Source organism: Haplochromis burtoni, unplaced genomic scaffold (genome assembly GCF_018398535.1).
Source record: "Haplochromis burtoni strain Fernald_Lab_line unplaced genomic scaffold, NCSU_Asbu1 Contig_32, whole genome shotgun sequence".
Lineage (NCBI taxonomy): Eukaryota > Metazoa > Chordata > Actinopteri > Cichliformes > Cichlidae > Haplochromis > Haplochromis burtoni.
This window is the reverse complement of record NW_024582393.1, coordinates 2,487,756-2,508,770: the sequence shown is the minus strand read 5'-3', so window position 1 is coordinate 2,508,770 and position 21,015 is coordinate 2,487,756. Positions and strand designations below refer to the sequence as shown.

Genomic DNA, 21,015 nt, shown 5'->3' with positions numbered 1-21,015 from the left:
GTTGTGTGTTATTCTCCCCGTGGTTCCTGGTTTACTTTATGTTTAGCTTTCCCAGTTTAGTTTAGTACTGTTTTCGTGTTCCACCTTTTGCCAGCATTAAAGCTGTGTTTTTGAGTTATCCCCGTGTCTGTGAGTCTGCATCTTGGGTCCTTCTCCTGCCTGCCACACAACGTACCATGACAATTATTACTTGCAAATATCAGTTTAGATAATCTAACAGTAAGCCACAGCAAGCTATATCTACTCTAATAATAGCTTTTAAATTAAATAATCAAAATGTGATAACTGAAAAGAGTTTTACAAACATTTTTGTAACTGTTAAATTTTCAGAGGCTAAAAAGTAATTGGACAAACTAACATACCTTTCAGATATAAGGCTTGTTTCCTCTCTTGAGATAATTTGCCAGGTGTTTTTTGTAGCTATCTTTAGTCTTTAGTAACTGAAAAGCATGCTCCGCTGGACTGAGATCAGCAATCAAACAACCCTTCAGTGGCCAACTCTGAGGGGTTGTTTTTGCACTCTGCTTTGGGTCATCATCCATTTCCACAGTGAATCACTGTTCAGTCTATTTTGCAGCGTTTGTCTGAAGCTGAGGAGAAAGTCAAGGATTTCTCCGGCCACTTCTATCACATCCTTAATAAAAAGTAGTGGCTCGGTTTCACTTGAAGCCATACATGTCCATGTCATGACATTGCCTCCATCACGTTTGACAGATGATGTGACTTGCTTCAGATCATGAGTTTTTTCTCTGCTTCACTATACTGTTATCTTCCTATCATATCATCTCATCCTCTCACGTTACCCTTGAGTTCATCCGTCCAAAGATTTCTTTCTTTTCCAGAACTGTGCAGACTCTTTCGGCAAAATCTGGTTAGAAAAGTAAACTCTAATCTTTCACTTTTAGCTGTCATCTGTGCTCTTCTGTGTTTTTGAGCTGCCCAGTGCATTCATTCTTTTTCAGTATGGACCAGACTGTTGATTTGGCCCCACTCCTAAAGTTTTTTCTCTCTTTCTGATAGGGTTATCATCAATTTCCAGCCTAATGATGGTCTTCTTCACTCGTGTTGACATCTCTTTGGACCTATACTAAGAGTTCCAGTAAACAGCTACCAAATGCAAGTTCAACACTTGGAACCAACTCAAAATACTTTATTTGGTTAATTTGTCATGGAGTGACAAGGGGCCAGCCCTAACCTGGCCATGGAAATGTTTGTCTGCCTACCGTCCGATTACCTTTTAGGCTCTGAAATTGGGGCCTCTACATTTAAACATGGATAACCAGTTAGTGCAATGCTTTTGTCTAACCCCTAAAATTTGCACTTTAATTACATCTTGATTACTTTACATAAAATCCAGTGTGTTGGTGGACATAAGCACGCTACATTTACCAAGAAAATATGTGTGATTGTCTAAAATATTTTGGATCTAACTGTACTCAGGTAAGTCTTTCTGTGTATCTTTCTAACTGTCGTTCTGCCTGTTTCTCTATCACTCGCTAACACATACACACATATGCAGACCTTGTTGTGTCTGCTGGTTGGAGGTGATGCTCCCAGCAGTGGCATATCAGACCATAATGAAAGCTCATTGCCCATGGTTTGGCAGTGTGGACAAACACTCTTTCCATTCCCTCCTTCACTCGTCCACACACATCCTGAATCACAAACACACAGTGAGAAACGCTTAAGTGGGTGAGTCAGACCCGCGCTCTTCCTGTGTCTCACACACATGAACACTCACCCAGGAGAGACGAGGCAAACAGCAGAGCCCCTGCCAGGTTATATGGAGGGACAGAGTGTTCTGAGTTACTGCACAGTGCAGCCACTCTCCACAGCAGCACCATACAGAGTCCATAAAGCATGATGGATGGCCTATCATCATTTACCTCTTTGGTGACTTCTCAATGCTGTCACACCCCACCAAGCACATGCAAGAGAGGTGAGACACACCAAAGCAGACAGGCAAGCAAAAGGCAGAGCCTAACGACAAAAACAAACAAACAAAAAAAGGCAATGCGGACAAAATGATGCTAAAATGAGCATTACAGAGAGCGATGCAGGCAGGCGGGGAGCGAGAAGGAGGAGAAGAGTTAAACAGAGAGATGGATGAGGGAGCATTTTTGATGTTTGCTTGAATTAATGCACACTTAGTTGCATAAGCAAACAGTCGCACACACAGACACGCAAGCACACACCACCACAAAAGAAGTGAACCATCCCCTGTCCCTTCTCTCCTTTGATGACAGCACCCCACACACGTAGAGGCTGTATTTAGAGCATGCAAAATCTACTGTCTCCTCCACTCTTCTCTCTTCTCCTCCTCCTCCTCTCCATCCCACAGCAGAGGGGAGCAGGAGGAGGAGAAGAGGGAGAGAGCGAGGCAGATACAGAGAGAGAAAAGAATGAACACCAGATGCAGCAAAATGACACACTGATAGTTTACATGTCAAAGCGGGTGAGACATCAACAATGGGAGAAGGAAAAAAAGAGAAAAATAACGGCTAGAACAGTAAATAACTTCCATGAGAATGAGTGCAGCCAGAGAGCCAGAGGGGGCCACAAGGCTCACAGCCTGCACTGCAGGCTGGATAGTAAAGCACCGTGCAGTGGGTAAATCTGAGCTCTTGTTCTGTTTCGACGTTGGGAACCTGAGGCTTCAATTTACTCGGTTGTGTTTCAGTCAAGTGTGCCATATATTGCTAACGTATAGGGACCTCCAGTGATGAGGTATGGCACTTGCGAAAAGCAGTGGGACAGAAATGTTGGCTGTATGTTTAAAACTCCAAAATACTAAAAATAAACTCAAAGCTACTTTGGCAGCCAACTTGATATTATTAATTAAGCTACTAGGCTAAAATAACACATACATTTTCATTTAAGAACAAGTATCTTAAAATACAAACAGATCTCATTGTCACACATTTCCAGAAATAATCTCTGTGCACTCATGCTCACGTAAACACATATCAGATGCCATGCTGCCATGCTGCTCACAAAAAAGTTGCTGTCGCTCTTCACGCCAGCTGCTGCTGCCGTTCATATAGAGTTACAAAAGACATAACAATAATCTGCCCCTACCAAACAGAAAACGGCTCATGTGAACACAATCAGACTGAAACATGAAGCTCAAATAAAATAGCAGTTCTGTCTGATTGAATTGAAGGCATGCAACTGTTTTAACGGGCTGGGCTCCAGCATTGCGAAACAACATTAGGCTACCTGGAAATGGCAGGAAGCTTGTACTGCACATGTTTTATTTAAAAAGTGTTGGAAGGGGTTAATGTGCTTAACAGGTGCTCGCGGGTCTTAAATTATTGTCAGTGTTTTGATGCTAAGTGAATGAATCCTCACCGTGTTGCTGCACTGAGCACTGGAAGAAAATATTTTCACTAGACATCCAACCTTCATAGACACAGAAAGATAGAAAGCATAAGAGAGAGAGCGAGCGAGAGAAGGAGGGGGTCTGCCTCTCTGGACAGTGCCTATTGATCGCCACCCGGCACACATCACCACAACTTTCACAAATTGCTATTGAGAAGTGACCTGTAATGCAATTACTGGCCAATCCGGGGCCTTGGCTGCCATCAATTATTAAAAGCTGCCTGAGTCGTGGCCCGCTATGCCGTCTCAGCTGGTGCGTTGTGTCATTATCACATCTGCCGGCCACCAGCTCACCAGCTGCTTCAGCGGAGTTGGGAATAAGATTTCCGAGTGCCACTTCGCACTCTGCGGAACGTATCAGAGGATATGGGCCAAACGAAGAAAGTGAAATTGCCACATTATATATTCCAACGGCTACAGCGGAGGTGAGGTGGTGAAGGTCACGGAATAAAATGGGTTTTGTTTTTTCCTTTGCACATTTCCACTGAGCATGAGAATGGTATTTACAGAAGGGTAAAGCCCCCTTTGTGAAATCTGTGTGGTTACTTTATGCTTCATAAAAACTTTTCTAAGTAGAAAACAACATTAATATTGCAGCGTGGTACCACTGGCTCCTAGTATTAAAAACTTTTAGTACTGTAGTCAGTGCGAGTAACAAACCAATGGGCAATGTTTCCATCCACAATCCAACACTTTTATAATTATTTTCCACATATTTCCGCTTCACTTTGGTAGCTTTTCGGAAGTTATTATGAGAGATTACATCAATGATAGAAGGAGTGCATGATGATTGCACTTGGCCTTGAACTGGCAGCAATTTTTTCTAGATGTTTTCATTATAAAAGGCCTTGTTCAAACTGGGCTTTTTTTTCACTGCAATCACAGTGAAATTATTTATTGGCTATCTCGTTCACTGTAAAATACTGTTACCGAAGAAATCGAATCTAGAATGCAACTTAGCATCAATTTTTAAACACTCGAACAACTTTATTCCAAAAATTCTATAAAGCCATTTTGGAGAACGAGTCAAGACTAATGTTCATTGCGAGACTTCAAATAAAATAGAAAGACTTAAAGACAATTAAGCTCAGTAAGCTTTCATTTTATAACAGCAGTTGGTCCGCTTGAGGAAAAAAAAAAAAGGGAAAGCGCTGATTAACAGAAAGGGCTGATAAAAAGATGCAGAGCACAGTGGGCTTCACAGTAAAAGCTACAAGAGCGCTGTAAAATCTCAGGAAAAAAAGAGAACACTGAATGAAAATGTTTGCTGCTGTTTAAAAGCATCTGCTCTGCCCCACATTAACAACTGAGGTAGGACAGACTAGTCGCTGGTGCTTGACAGAAAGGATAGGTGTGCAATGCGAACTGTAATATCCTCCAATGATCAATAAAACACCACTTTAATAGATAAATTATATTGTAGGCGTGACTGATTTATTGCATTTTATTGTTTCCAGTTATCTTTCCACTGTTCTTCAACATTTAATGTGCATGGTAAATTACCTGAACAAGCCACAATAAAAGAAATCAGACAACACAGCACTCGCTGGTGTGGAAAGACACATTGTACTGTATGCGTGAGGAGGCTTGAGAGCATGAAAAAGACAAATAGATATAGCAGTGTGACATACAGCTATTCGGGGAAAAAAAGAAGTCCCTGTCCTGGCAGGAAATTTCAAAGCAGCTGGAGTCAGGCGAACTCAATACAGCAGCAGCAGCAGGAGGTAAAACTATGACAATGGCAGAATGACTATCACAACCAGCTTATGGAGACACTTAAATCTGTGAACTATATGCACACCCAGCGCTGAAGCCAAGGCGCACACTGGTTAGGATGCTATTACAGTGGTTTTTTTTTTCTTATTTGAATAGCTCCAGCTGCAGCAGCCTCCACTTCTGTCCTCTCCCCAGCGACAGTCACAGTCACTGCCAGCTTTGTATCTGTAAGCAAGTTCATGGCTTTGAGGGTTTACAAAACAATTCCAATCAAGCAAGAACTGGATGTGTGATTTCTCTGAACAGTAACTTGGGCATCACAGAGCGTTTTTTTTTCTCTCTCAAGATTTTAAAAGTGAATAAACTGCGGCTGGATATTTTTTTTTTTTTTAAAAAACCTCTTTTCACTTTGGTGAGTGCAAGGAACAGCCTGAAAATGCCAGTTGTGACATTAGCACTTGTAAATGCTCAGTGGAGCAGGCTGTTGAGGACGAAGACTCATTGGTGCGCTTTAAGACCGTGCTTTCGCGGATCAATACAAACTCGAGGAAAAGACAAGATGATTTCAGACTGTGACAGGAGCTTGAGCCAGCTATAGACTGAGGTGCTGGAAAAAAAGAGCATCCCACTTCTAAAATTTCTGAAGTGGGGGACATGCTTTTAGTGTAAATAATGGTACCTCTTAAAGGTGTTTAGAATCGCTCAGACAGTTCAAGCCATTTCGTTGGAGAGCATATCACAGGTTTTAAAGCTGCTCTTGGCTGAGGTCTTTCTTTGTCTTCCTCATCATTTCCTGCGAGCAGCACCGTAGTAATCTTTCTTATGAGAGTAATCTGTAATTAGAATAATGATTCATACGGCAACAAACTTGAGTCAACACATGTCACGATGATGATTGGCAATGGGGCTGACTGGAACAGTTACACTGGCGAAAACCCAAACTGGATTAGCGATATAATGCTACATGTGCTGCAGTATGGCTCAGTAGTAAAAAAAACCCCTTAAAACGGAAAGAAAAAGTGCATAATTTCACATATGGATCATCAGTCTATTGACCCAGCAGGTAGCATGCACCACCTCTGAAATTAGTTGGCTTATTGGACTACAGTGAACTACTGCCTCGAGACAGATAAATTTTTCTCATTTGTACAATCTGCTCAAACTCCACTTGGCAATGGGAGGTTGTAACATCAGGCCTGGAGCCCAATGATAATGGGACCATTCAGACTTTATATGACAAAAGATGGTGTGTAGGCATGTAATGATCTTTGTTGCAATTATGGCACCATTCATGCTTTACTCCTTAAAGGGGTTCAGCCAAAGCCATCCTATATAAGCCAAAAGTATGTGGACAACCAAACACCACAACCATATTAAAAAAAATGTTCACTTCAATTTATGGTTATATGCTAGATTTTTCTTGCGGCAGGTGTAGGGCTAAAAAAAAAAAAGCTGAAATGACGTCCCACCCTGTTCGTAACAACCTAACTGCCAGAAGAATAGCGGACACTTTAAAGGTGAGGAAGATTAAAAATTGAAACTATAGGCAGGAGAGAGGTGCAGCCTTGTCTTTCTCACCCACAGCAATGACATGGATGTGAATGTGAGACTGTCGGCTTTGCAAAGTTGTTTGGAAGATCTGGGGTGAAGGGTTTTTAGATGCTGCTCAACTGTCAGTCAATCACTTTGGTTGGATTGGCTTATACAGTAGTGGCAGCTTAAGCCCGTATGGACATAGCGCCATGTAGTTCAGGGCACAAATCAATCAGTTAATCAATCAAAACCAAAACCAATGGCATTATTCTGCTGCTCTGTTAGCCGCCATTCTTCAGTGGAGGTTGAGCTGGGAACCCGGCTGCAGGAATATGGGCCTGTTTCGGCACAGGAACATTATCGTTACTGGTGTTTGGGTGATAAGGCCTGGCGGACAGAGACTTTTTCAGTTCATCCCAAAGACATTTATGGAGTTTAGCAGTTATGTTTTTCCACAACAAACCATGAACAATGTCTTTTTGGCCCTGGCTTTGGGACATTGCTCCATTGAATGACAGAAGGCGCAGATCCCAAGCTACTGCCAAAAAGTTTGACCCACGCTATTGTCCTAAATATTATTGTATGCTGAAGCATCAAGACTGAAACTGAGAGTGTAATCCAAAGAACAAAAAGCCACAGAGCATAAAAAACAGACTATAGCACCTCTAAAACGTAAATTGTTAGAAATAAGAACTTACAAAATTAAGTTTTTCAACAAACTGAAATCTCTGTTTACCTCTGAATTTATTACAAACACTATTTACAGAAAGTCTTTCTGCTTTTCTACTGTCTGTTTGGGGAGACTCATTTAAATTTTTATTGCAGGCTTATGACCTGCCAGATTCAGGCTGCCTACCGCCTCACTTAAAAGCTTTGCTCTGGTGTGGACGCTGGGTACAGTCTACTGTTTCTTCATCCAGACTACTGCCAATGCATGCTGCTATTTTCTTTTTCATCTTAGGCAATGTGAGACTGAAATAAGTTGCTCATTATGTCTATGAGTTGACAAAAATCTGTATGTGCGTGTGTGTGTGTGTGTGTGTGTGTGTGTGTGTGTGTGTGTGTGTGTGTGTGTGTGTGTGAGGAGAAGTCGTTTCAAGCTAAAACTTGCTTGTGCATCACCCCGGCATTCTTTCAATGACTGTGCATTCATTAAATGGAGCACCTTATGGGGCAAATGGTTTTCTTTTGGATAGGGGTGATTAGGATAGTTGATGAGGTGATAGCTTGGGGAGAGAGCGGGGATATTTTAGCTCCAGGGTCTGTGGCATTATTCATGTGGACGTGTAGCTATGCCTCCCGCACGCTGAGCCATAAATCTAAATCTACAAGAAGGACTGAACTACAGTACTTGTACACAAATCATAACTGAGCACCACCAAAAACCCCGCCATCCAAACACCTCTTCACCCATGTCACCTGGGGAGCTTGGCAGTTATTGACCAATGAGGGCAACTTATTGAGAAAAAGCTGCCATGAAACTGGGTCGCAGGAGCCAATCAATGGCATGGATTTTTTTTTTTTTTTTTTGCCTTGGCATTATCTCGACTGAGAGCAAGGACTGAAAGCGGGGGTGGTGGTGGGTGGGTTGAAAAAGAAACAGACACAAATCATTCGGTATGGAGGCACCCCGACTATACCTCTCCTTTCACTCCCTCCATCCACCCACTCTTTCCAATCTGCCATCATCCACCCCTTCCTCTTTCCTCCATCCTGCTATTCATTTGCTTTCCTCTGATTTCTGTTGTTTGTTTGCCCCTGGGCTGAAAACTCTGTGTGTTTGTGTGTGTGTGTGTGTGAAAGCGCTCTGAAATGACGCATTGATTCACAGTGTTCTATATTTTCTCATCTGGCTCACTATTACAGTGAGAGTCAATCGACGCCGTATTTCTCTCACTCTCTTGCTCTCTCTCTCTCTTTTACTTTCTCCCTATTTCTTTCGCTCTCTCTGTCTTTCTGTGTGTATCGGAGTATCATGTTTTTGAATGGAAGTGCTTACGAGGGGTGTTGTATTGCAGTTACAAGAGAAGTGTTTGGAGTGTGAGTGCATGTGTGTGGGGTGTTTTGTACCTGTTTGTGTGTATTTGTATGCATTATTTTCTAACTTTGAGCTCAGCGCTATGTATGCGAGAGTGCGAGCTCCCTCTGTGCCCTGTGTGGGGGGCACTTGGTAGTGCACTGGCCCATATATATATATATATATACACACACATATATATATGTATGTATGTCTTTTCTGCGTGTGTTGAGGGTGTTAGTGTTTTTATGTTTGCCAGAATCTGCTGGCGAGTCTTTGTGCAGTGTTTCATGAGCACATGTGCTAGTGCTAGCGCTGCAACTCCACCCCGTGACCCACACGTAAATGCACACCCGCATGCACGTGCGCACACAAGAATACATCTTCCCACTCGTGAGGGCTCTTCTTTTGCCAGAATCAATACAGGAGCTTTTTAATGTTTCTTGCCATAGTACGAGTCTGAAACTGGAGCGCAGGATCATAACTGTGGCAGTCAGGGCCTGGCGTTTGGGATGCGCCCCCCCCTTTTTTTTTGTTCTGTCCATTTATGCGCTTGTTGCCTGTTTACCTCAAAAAGGGGAAAATCTTTTTCACAGGCATATTTCCCATTATGTTGAAAATGTAGCCATATTGAACAAGAATAGCCAAAATCTGGAACAGTCATAACTACATGGTACGTTTGCATTTATGGTAACTGTGAAAGCTTACCGTAATGCTAAACTGCTGCAGATGGCCTGCTGTTTCACGTGTAGATCAGTATTTTTCTCATGGTGTTTATTAATAAAATTCTGACACAGCAGACCCACACACTGTGGTACTCATGCCTAAAACAGTGCCTAAAGTGCCTGCAAAATACACGCTTTGTAGTTGAATGTCAACAAAAAAATATTAAATTTAACTGATTGCTCAATCAAGTTTGAACATCAAAAGCAAACTGATACACTTTTTACCAAAGCGTTTGCTTTTTGAACCAAAAATAAGACTATTATATACAACACAATAATCAATAACAGTCATTTCTTGCTCCATGACCTATTGACTGTTCAGTGATCCATCCACGCTTCAAGAGAGTCTTTCACTCTTTACTTGCTGACTTTGCTCCCTTTGCACTGCGTTGGTTTATCATTCCAATACTGGATCCATGTCTTGAATATTTTGAATGTTCAGCAGCGCTGGCTTCTGTGTCACTTGTCAGTAGAGCTGATTTAATTACGCTAGCAGACACATATTCTCCATCAGCATAATCCTGTGTACCTGTAGTTTGTAGTGCTATAATGGAATGAGCAATGTGAAAACAATTTGTCATCTATCACCAGTAGTACAATGTCAGCGTCACTTTAACATCAGTATTTCTGCTTGTCACTTGTTTACCCAAAGTCTCTCCTGACACTGCACCCGCTCGGTCGCGCGCACACGCACATGCTTACGCTCATGTGTGCGTGCACATTCACATCAGGCATCCCTTAGTACTTTGTCTGAGCTACACCAACAGCCTACAGCCATGCTTACAGGGCATTTCCACTAGGAAGTCAAATCCCCTCTTCTCTCAGCTCACCTGGCAGCACGGAAAGAAAAAACAAGGACGGCAGAAAACTTTTTAAATGTAAGAGCTGGGGAGCAACTTTGACGGAAAAAAGCGCATCAGGACACAAAGTGAAGGGGAAAGAGGCTTTAACAGGGTAGAAAGGAGATTTCATTTGCTGGGTTTTGGTTGTGTTGGCCTGTGAGTGGGGGGATTGATAGAGGATAGAAGGAGAGCGAGTGAAGAAGGTAGGTAGGAAGAAAAACAACACTGAATGAAGGAATGGAAGTAAGAGGGTGTAGCCGTGCGCCATAAAACGTCCCACTGCCTTTCCCAGGGCCAAGTCCTCGCTCTATTTCTAATGAACTCATTTATTCTGTTTTGCTGGATTTACCTTCACCAGCAACAAAAGACAGTCTCCTGGTCTGCCTGTCTGAATTCTCTGCTTCAGGGTTTGTTAAACATCTAGGTCTGTCCTATAGCCTGCCTGTGTTTATCTAGCTCTCGCCATAGGTCAAACACAGACTGTCCTAAACTGCCAAAGGCATCTCTAATTGGCATCTTCCTTCTAAAAACAATATTAATTACAAGCGACTGGTTACAGTAATTTGCTGGTGATGCATTTCTATGTAGCATGTGAAGCCAAACATAGTCCCTTCAAGATGGAAAGGCAGAATCCTCAAAAAATGTTTTTGTGAACCACATATTCTGGTCTGTGTCAAACAATAGCAACAAAGGCAAAAACATCAATCGGCAGCACACTTTGTGTGAACACAAAATCGCATTCTGGTTTTGGCCAAATATTTAATCTCTCCTCCTCTCTCTCCTCGTGTCTCTGTCTCTCCCTCCCTCTTTCTTTCTGAATAATATGCCACTGGGAAGTAAAAAAAAAGAAAAAAAAGACTGAGAGCACGGATCCCCACTCCTCCGCTCTTCTTGACTGCACGTCTGTGATGTCATAATCACTCACATCAAAGGCTGTGCGCTCAACACGGCGACTGTCAGCTTCCCTGGAGGCGTCATTAAAAACGAACAGAGCAAACCGAGCCAGGCCTGACAGAAACGCATCAAAACTTCCTAAGACTCACACACACGCACACATATGCGTAGCTAATGCCGGCTACGCATCCATGTTCATGCTCACACGCAGGCATCGGGGAGCATGCACGTACTAATCAAAGCGTGTGACAGAGACAGACACATGCACACACACACAACACACATATGTAATAATAAAATCATGTGTGCGCCAAGGGAAGAGCTCACATTGCTGATAAAAGCCTCAGACTCGCATGCGCACACTACTACAAACTGAAAATCTGCATCTTCTCTGTGACAAAGTGAAAACTTCCTCATCCTGTCATGCGAAAATAGAAGTCGAGCATTCAGACGCGCATGTTTTGCTTCCAGCTGCATGTGCGTGTGAACAGCAGCGGCCGCAGCACGTGGACGGACATCTGTCGTAAAAGATGTGCTCTCTTGATATGCATTCACAATACACTCCTGTTTCGCTGCCAGCCTGGGACATAATGCAGAGTGTGCACATAAATGTAGAAAGAGTCTACATCTACCAGATTTTCATTCCTCTCTCCTTCTCTCTGTCTATCTCTCTACACACTTGCCCACACACATGGGCGCATGCACACGCACAGACACACACTCATTTACACAAACTGGAGAAAGGACTATAAATAGTATGCCTATGATGTGATGCCGTGTGGTTTATCCCTATGGGTTTGTGTATGTGTGACTGTCAAAGTGAAGAGAGAGGGAGGCAGTGAAAGGAGGGGGGGGGTGGCAGATGAAAAAAAAGATCTTTAAGAGAAAGAAGTGTGGTGTATAGCCAGTGATAAGCACTACATGGCAGGCATGGCAAAGACAGAGACTCCTCTTTGATCTGAAATAAATATAAGTCATTATATGCTAAAATGAGCATCTGTGTTTGTGTGCGACTGAATCCAAGACGTGTTTATGTAAGATTTCGCTTCTGGCTTGGCATGTCTTTTCTTGTGTGCGACTTACTCCTGGCAGGGTCTTCTGCTCGTGCAATGCATTCTGGGCTTTCAGGGCTGACTCTCTGGCACAGTAGGTGAGGAAGGCACAGCCTGAAATACAGCAAGAGAGAAAGACACAATTATGTTATGTGAACTGGGGACAGAGGAGAGACAGCTACGGGAGGGGGATGCACCAATCATCAGCAAATAGCTAAAAACAACACACACACACACACACACACACACACACACACACACACACACACACACACACACACACACACACACACACACACACACACACGGAGTAAGCCTGCAGCCATAGCTCTGAAACTCTGTCTACATGGCCGCAGAGGGAATTTGTTCGTGCTTGTGTGTCCACAATAAACAGCATTTCGGTGACTGAACAAATTGAATATTTCTGCAACCGCGAATGCAATCCACTTGCATGCAGAGGGGAAATAAGTGGGACTAAAATTTGAGTCAACGTGTGACGATTTGTGTATTCTGTTGCGCGAGAGCCACCATGCCCCCATCAACACATCAAATCTGACTGAGCTTTCTCCCTGGCAGCCTGAAATAGCAGTTATCCATTCGTCCATCGCACTCTTCTGGCTGTTGTGACAGGGATAGACAGCCTGACAGCTTCTTTCTCTCTCTCTCTTACCCACCCTCCCTCTACTTTACTCCCTCCACTCTTCATTTCTCCATCTCCCTGCTCCATATGTTCCAAGACTACCCACAATCCTCGGTTTTGTTAGCACCTGGGCTGACATGTGGGGGTGGAGAGAAGATGGAGACGCAGGAGGCAAGGAAGAAGAAGCCGTGGGGGAACGTGCGCGCTGTTCCCTTGCCACCCCCCGCTGACAGTGAGGCACACACCACTGTCAGAGAGCTGACAAACTGTCAATCTACAGATCAAGCCTAATGATTCATGTGTTTGACAGATTAATAAAACGCTCACAGAGACAATTGCACAATAGGTTGATGCGCAATTTGAGCTCATACTGTACGCACAGGTATTTTGGGTGTTTGCTCACATCCAGGTTGTGGGAAAAATGTAAATATTCTTCATTTACACTCATTTCAGTCACAATCAGGGAAAGAACCAAATGTGCACAATTAGCCTTTGGACTTGTTGCATTACAATATCTGGGAATTTTCCAAAAAAGCGATTATAGAGGTATTCAAAATCATTATATCACAGCAGCAAGAAAATATTTCATAGTGCATATAATATATTTATTGTCATTGCTGTTTCCAATCTGTAAGAACAAAGGTACAAAAGAACCATAGTTTGTTTTGAGAACATCAGCACCTAAGTCTGAGATGATTATCATAGACCCCTACTTACAGACCAAAGACCAAAACACAGTGCATTTTAAATAATGCACCCCCTTCTCGAAGCTCTTTGTCCTTTTTAAATACTGGGGGCTATTTGTTGTTGAGGGTAACATCATGTACAGTATGTGGAAGGAGAGCAGCTTCCATCCTCTCTGCTCTGTGTCTTTAACCCCAGGTCGCCCTGATGGTGGGACCCCAGGGAGCTCTGCTTGTTGGTGTTTTTAATTAACGTGCCTCTCTCTCATTAGGCGAAGTGGGAGCTGGCCGCTGACAGCTTGGCTACCTCCTTGTCCTCTCCAGGCCTGTCGTGTTAGCACTACATGCCGTTGCTGTCCCAAAGGAAGGACACGCAAGCCTCTGATTCACACGTCTGACGCTCATTCACATGTTTGGAGCACAGTCACCTACAGCAATCAGCGTATTCAACATAGGAAGACGTACTCCTTTGGCTTACTTTAAGCAAGAACAGAAACACAATGTTAAAAATGAATTTTTACTCACAAAATACACCTAAGTAGCAAAAGCTAAAATACTCATGATGACATTTTACATTAACATTTTTTAATTATTAGCAGTGTGTGAATATGTAACATTGCGATGCAGATATGGAGATTATTTCATATTTCAGCTAAACAGTTTGCTCCAGAGGTTCCCAGAAAGTTTTGACTGTTTCACACCCACAGTGATGAATTGCATTTACTGTATATAGAACAGAATGTGCAACATTAGAAGACAGGCTGCATAATGTTAGTTATGTATTTGTTTGCCTGCAAAGACACTTTGGCATGCAGAGTGGAGGAACTAGGTGATCTAATCACCAATAAAATACACCACTTAGTATTTTATTCCCAAACAAAAACAAAATGTAAATCTATTTTATTTATGAAATCATAATTTCCATTTATTCAAATGCACCTGCCTTCCCCACATTTTATAATCTACCCAATCACAACAGCAGATGTAACTCTGAGAGTAAAAGTAACCAAAGACATGCTGGATTACTACATATTAACCCGTGTGATCACTGTGCATTTTGTACATTAAAACTTAACCTGGAAATAGCTACATATTATAGCTGTCTCGTATTAAGTAGAGCATACTGTAATATAGAAGAAAATGAAAGATGTGCTAAGTACATTTATTTAGATCCACTCACGTATGAGAGATGGATGCTCTAACATGACTAAATACACAAACACATACGCATGCACGCCAACACACACATGAAAAGTGACAGTCAACAAATGTTCAATTTATCATCATTGTCACAAGTCAGATGCTGGCAGCAGCTCTAGTATCTGACTAAGATCCATATTGGCCCAGGAGAGAGAGATAAGCTGTTTGTTTCTGCTGTCAATGCTGCCAATTTGGTTTCCCATCACTTCAAATTCAAATCAACAGCAGCGCAGAGGGGGATCTGAGAGAATGTATGTGTGCGTGTGTGTGTGAGAGGAGAGGAGAGAGAGAGACGATGGAAGATGGAAAGAAGGGCAAAAAGAAAGAGGGGGAGGAGAACAGCAGAGAGGAAAAACAGAACAGCGAGGGATGCTCGGTAAGAGACGGAGAGGGAGAGAGAGTAGATAAGATCACCTAGCTTCTGTGAACACCATCCCCCTGTGTCCTACACTCGCTTCTTATCTCAACTGCAGCAGACACCCTAAAGGGACACACACCCACTGAGAGGGAGAGAAACAGAAAATGAGCGAGAGACAGCGAAAGAGGGAGGGAGGGAAAGAGAGAGAGAGAGAAATATGGGGAAGGAAATGAGAGAAGATGAAAGAAAGCAGCAGGGGAATGGTGGAGGCTGAATACTTTCTGGTGGAGGAAGAAGAAAGAAATCTGCCATCACCAGACCTTATTTAAACGACAGCTGTGTTGGACCACATGGAGCTTTGACCTTGTTGATTTGGAAAACCCAAATTTGATGAGCTGCCTTTGCCAATGGGTTGCCCAACAAGTTGCCAATGGGACTGATTCATTGTTTGTTTAAACATTCTGTTGTAAAAGATAACTCAACGAGGAGGGATCATTCATACCAAAGAACATTATCCTGTATATACATTATATATGAATCTAGAGGAGTTTAGCGATTAGATACCGATAATGCAACATAGCAGAGCAGTGTCCTGAACAAAAGTAGGAAATGGGACAGGACCCCAGAGTCTAGATGCTGGTGATGGAGCAGGGTAAGCAGATGGCTGATGGAGACTTTGTGTTACTCTCTGATTATCCAGGATGAGGTGGAGATGGAGCGGAATGCAAAGACAGTTGAAAGGCAGGAAGACAGAAGAGCTATGTGCAGAGAGAATAGGGATGGTGGACTGATCGTCTTGGATAAGAGGGCAAGAAAATCATTGGACCACAAAGTTGCAGTGACTTTGACAGTAAAGTGGAAGTGGGAAAGTGGCAGTGAAGAGGAGAATTGCTCAAACATGTAATGCGCACATTTGAATGGAAACAGATTCTCCTTATTAAGCTAAGCTTCATTTCAATGACTGATGCCGAGTATCAAGTCAGGACTTTGGCTAACATTACCCCCGATTTGAAACGAGTGCTTCAATCCAACTTGTGTTATGCAAATCAGATATTTGATTTTTTTTTTTGGGTTATATTTTAGCTCATGAGGAGCTAAGTGCTGTAATCTGTTGCTAACTTTTTTTAAATAGAAGGAATCCACACAACCTTTCCTGGTTTTGAGGATGTGGTATGTTACATGTAGACGTACATATGTTGCCATTTCATCCAATCTAACAGTTTACCTCGTTAGTAAGTAGCAACATAGATTTATCAGTTCATCAGTCCATTCTGATCCACTTATCTAATTCAGGGTCCCAGCTACTATAGACAACCACACCTATGGGCAATTTAGAATCACCAATTAACTCCACCAACTGTGTGTCTTTGGACTGTGAGAGCATGCCAGAGTAACTGGAGAGAACTCATGCAACATTGGAAGAACACGCAAACTCCACACAGAAAGGCTCAGGACAGATGGTGGATTTGAACCCAAGACCTTCTTGCTACGAGGCACCAGAGCTAACCTCCATGCTATAGCAATTCGAACAAATGTTAAACAAATAGTAAAACATGTATCTATATGCTACTTCATTATTTATTTTTTAATAGCTAAAGACTGTCGACATATTTAACGTGTAAACTGGGTGTAAAGGTAATTAAAACCCTCAGATTCCCAGAAAGAATATAGCGACCGTGATCTCTGTGACATCCATGGCCCAGGTTGGGGACACACCATTCTTCAAATTCTCCTTTGAAACTAATTATAATCCTACTAAAATTAAAAGGACTAATGAATTAGTGCTCAGCACTGTTACCGGACACATGAATCAGTTTTTACCAGCATACACTGCCTGATGCCACCCAAGACTAAAAAACTTGAGGGACAATGTTATTGTACAGAATTCTCTAATTATCTTCTGCCTATTAATTCAGGGATTGTAAAAGGCGGACATAAAAAGTTCCCTCCTCTCGCTCTCCCTCTCTCTCCCTCCTTTTATTCCCAGCTACAGATGAGGAGAAACTCCCAGTGATCATTTAAATATTTCAGAACAACTTGGTAAGAGCCTAAAAAGAGTCAATAGCATTAAAAAGCTTTATCCACGGCACAGCTGAAATCCCTGGAACTCTGCCTTGAAAAACTTTGGCATGAAACTTTGTTTGAGGCTGTCCAATTTCAGTCAGTCAATAGAAATCTCCACGTCTCCCCCTACCTCACTTCTGTTAGCACTTATCTTCACCTGAAAGGGTTGACCAAGGACAGACTTTGCTCAATAAACAGAGGAATGTTTTTTTTCTCCTTTTTAAAAGATTGACCTTAAGACAAGAACGTTCTGACTGGATTTCTGTGAGTGCTGAGGCTTAGATAACGCTCTTCAATTCACTCTTGAAATGGGTCAGAGTAAAGACAAAAATTCTTGACTTATTGTGTTCAGAGAAATGGCATATAAAGCCTTGGTCTTTTAGTCGTATGGTGAAAATGAGTAGCACTGAGTGCAAAAGTGGAATACTAATAAGTGTTATATTAAAAGAGTTTCTCAACGATACAGTTGCCCTTGTACTGCTGTAACTGGGACACTCGGTATGAGCCATACAATTGCTATTCAGTCTGTATCTGGTTTTCAAATGCAATAAAATTAAAAGAGTAAAGTTAATACTTGCAATGCAGAGGAAAAAAACTGCTTTAAAAAAATAAAAAATAAACACAGCTATTAAAACCATGTCTCTATAGCTATATTCCCATCTTCTCTTTATTCGCTGCAGAATCATTCTCGCCATTTCTCTAATGCATACGTATACAGGGAAATGTTTAGGATGACTTAAAGTGGCAGACTTGAGAAAAAAAGAAAAAAAAGTCACATATCTCCAAGTAAATCTGATATCGAAACGTAAAAGCCCAGACAAGCCCCCTCACTTTTGGTTCTGCGAGGAATAGTAATTCAATAAAGTGAGCAGCAGCCGCTCATATCCCCTTCACCTTTGCTGACCTTTCAGATCATTACTCACCAAGGAAGAAAGAGACAGAGGATAGAGGCTATTTTAGGGGACACAGCCAAGGTCTCCGGGAACACGGCAACTTTCTCCTGTATCGTCTTAAAATCTTTAATTGGCTGCTGTAATCGCTGATTAAATGAAAAAAAAAAAGAAGCACTTTGAAGCCCACAGTACGAGCTCAGAGAACAGAACTGAGTGTACGAGTGGAAAAAAATAACTCGTTGCTCACATCGAGAATCTTTTTTTTTCACTGCGTGAAAGAGGCCTTAAAAATTCAGGAGTTGTTTCAGGGGACGAATGAATGTTGGTCTTGATTATGATATTATTTCAGCAGAGTGAGGCAGAACTAAGGGGCAGTGTTATGAAAGAGGAGGTGAATTCATTTGTAATAGAGTGTAATAGCAGTCTCAGCTCTCCCATAAGCAGCTATATGCAGATCCCTCAGCCCTCTCTTCGGGGGGAACTGGAAGAATCCATAATATAGAAACGCACAACAAGCGTACCACTGAGGGAAGCAGAGAGCAGGAATAGATAGAGCAAATGTTAATAACCAGGTGATGGATGAATCTCTGAGGGACGGCACTTCTGTACGTCTGTTATATTTTTTTCCATTCTTAAAAGTGCAGGACATAGTCATTTTGAACAATAAAGGGGACTCCGGTTGTAACTAAATTACTTTTGGAGATGAGGATATGAAGATCGTAAAATAAAAGTCATTATACTGTATTCTGTGTGAATACTAAGTTCTGATTGACTCGGGGTGTAAAATAAATTTTAATAACTGGGCATTTTCTGCAAAACTGTTAAATCATCAAGGCAAATCAAAGCTTGCTCATGGTTTGAATGTGAATTTTAAGCAGCACAGTGAAAAATACCCAGAATAAATTACTCCCAGATTGCCCTGAAAGATGTGGGAATAAAAACAACCTTATTTCAGATAATAGAAGCTTTGAAAACCAGGTAACTTTACATTTCAATGTGGTACCTTTAGGGGGATAATAAAGGGAGACAAACACAATCGACATTACAGATTCATGCAAACTAAAAACGTTTTTCCCCCGATGCAACGTCGTTTTCAATGAGCGGGGTAGTGTTTTAGACTTCAGTAGAAGTCCCTACACATCTAAACGGTATGACACTGTAGGAAAATGATTGGGATTGTCACTGTCATGGGACTTGTCAGCGTCTCCAAGGATACGCAGGAGAAGCAGCAGATGGGAGTCTGCCTTTTAACATCTGGTTAAGGTGGTTAAAGGGTTGTTTTCATGTGTTCTTTTTAGGTTGAAGGCCATCTGATTTATAGCACCGACTCCTAATCTAACCTTTCTATGCTTCAATGCTATTCTACTTTGGATATTAAAAAACAATGACAGTAAAGGAACAGTGAACAGCGATGCATCAGTATGTAATGAGCTGGGAGTAACGATGAGCTGACCTGATGCCTTCTAACATTACAACTAAAGATGAATAAAAAGCCTTTTTCGTTTGTTTCTTTTGTTTTGATTGTGACATACATGTGTGAGAAACAATGAGAACTTTTAAATGGTTTGTGCTTGTGTTTGTGTGCGCGTAAGTCCCTGAAGACAACAAGTCCCATCTCTCGCCCTGCTTGCCAGAGTTGCCGTCTCTAAGCTGTGCTAATCGATCGGTGAAGGAGGAAAAAGGGCCAGCTTTAATGTGTTGCATGTGAAGGATTTAGTGGAGAGCACAGCCATTGAATCAATGGAGTAGAAAATGCATCATTAGGACAGTGTCAACTCCCTCTGCCCCCACAGACACACACACACACACACACACACAGAGTTGCAACAACCCTCACTCAACCTCCACTCCCCCCCCTTATCCCGAGTGCACTGAAAACGTCCACATATTCATACAATCGCATGACGTGAGGCGTGCACAGAAAAGGCACGCATGTGATGCTTCAGCTCTCATAGCACAAAATAAAATACCTTCTTAAACAGCACTCACTCTGAGTGCATCCCATGAAACATGGATGCTCCAACACCCACTTGTATGAGCTTGTTAAAAGCTCCCCTGATGGCAAAACACAGACGTTAAATGTCCCAAAAATCCAGGCAGACGAATCACCTCACTCCCATCCTGCCGCTGCCATTTTGTCAGGAAATGTTTTGGGGGGGACTAATTTTAGCTTTTCATTATATGAATTATTAAAACTGCAGTGACTCCTATGACGAACTTAAAGTCTGAACCCGGACATACCAGGTCAGTCACTGTGGGAAATTTATTGAGGCAGAGACTAATAAAACAATGTGGGACAGATAACAAATGGGCATTTTTGAGCTCATGTTACTATAGTTCAATGTATTATATGGGAATATTATACTTTAGTCAGTGGAAAAACCTCTTAAGGAGTGTTTGGACTACTGTGGGACACCAAAACGCTCCTTCAAAAACAGCACTACACAGCAGTATAGGATTTATAGATGGTGATGGTGATTTTTTTGGTTTCTTGTGTATAAATACCATTAAGAGACAGACTGTACCGGCCCAGTGTGTGTGACAGTTGTGTGTACAATGTTTTTTCATCATCTGTAGTCTGCTTTACTAAGAGATTTTGTTATGAAATGGTACTTGTAGGTTTTTCTTAGTTGGAAAAAACTGACAGTGAAACACGAACCATGAGTCACACCTGCTCAGGCTGCACTCGCTTAATGGATCTAAAATTAACATGTTCAAAAGTTGCTGTGTGGATTTGAATGGGGATACTGACTGACTGAAATTAACTGAACATAAATTCAACATTCAGACTTCAGCAAAGTTTATTATGCTTTTTTCACAGACAGACAGACAGACAGACAGACAGACAGACAGACAGACAGACAGACAGACAGACAGACAGACAGATAGATAGATAGATAGATAGACAGACAGACAGACAGACAGACAGACAGACAGACAGATAGATAGATAGATAGATAGATAGATAGATAGATAGATAGATAGATAGATAGATAGATAGATAGATAGATAGATAG

The 21,015-nt window shown here is 42.0% G+C and overlaps 1 protein-coding gene across 11 annotated transcripts in view; it reads right to left on the bottom strand.

The window, feature by feature from the left end:
* The window catches only part of celf4 (CUGBP, Elav-like family member 4), a 97,667-nt gene that overhangs the window by 63,449 nt on the left and 13,203 nt on the right, over nt 1–21,015 (bottom strand). For all 11 annotated transcript variants that reach the window (XM_042219405.1, XM_005918643.2, XM_042219403.1 and 8 more), the window contains exon 2: nt 12,192–12,274. In XM_042219405.1, the coding sequence (XP_042075339.1) occupies nt 12,192–12,274 (83 nt within the window). The remainder of the gene's footprint in view (nt 1–12,191; nt 12,275–21,015) is intronic.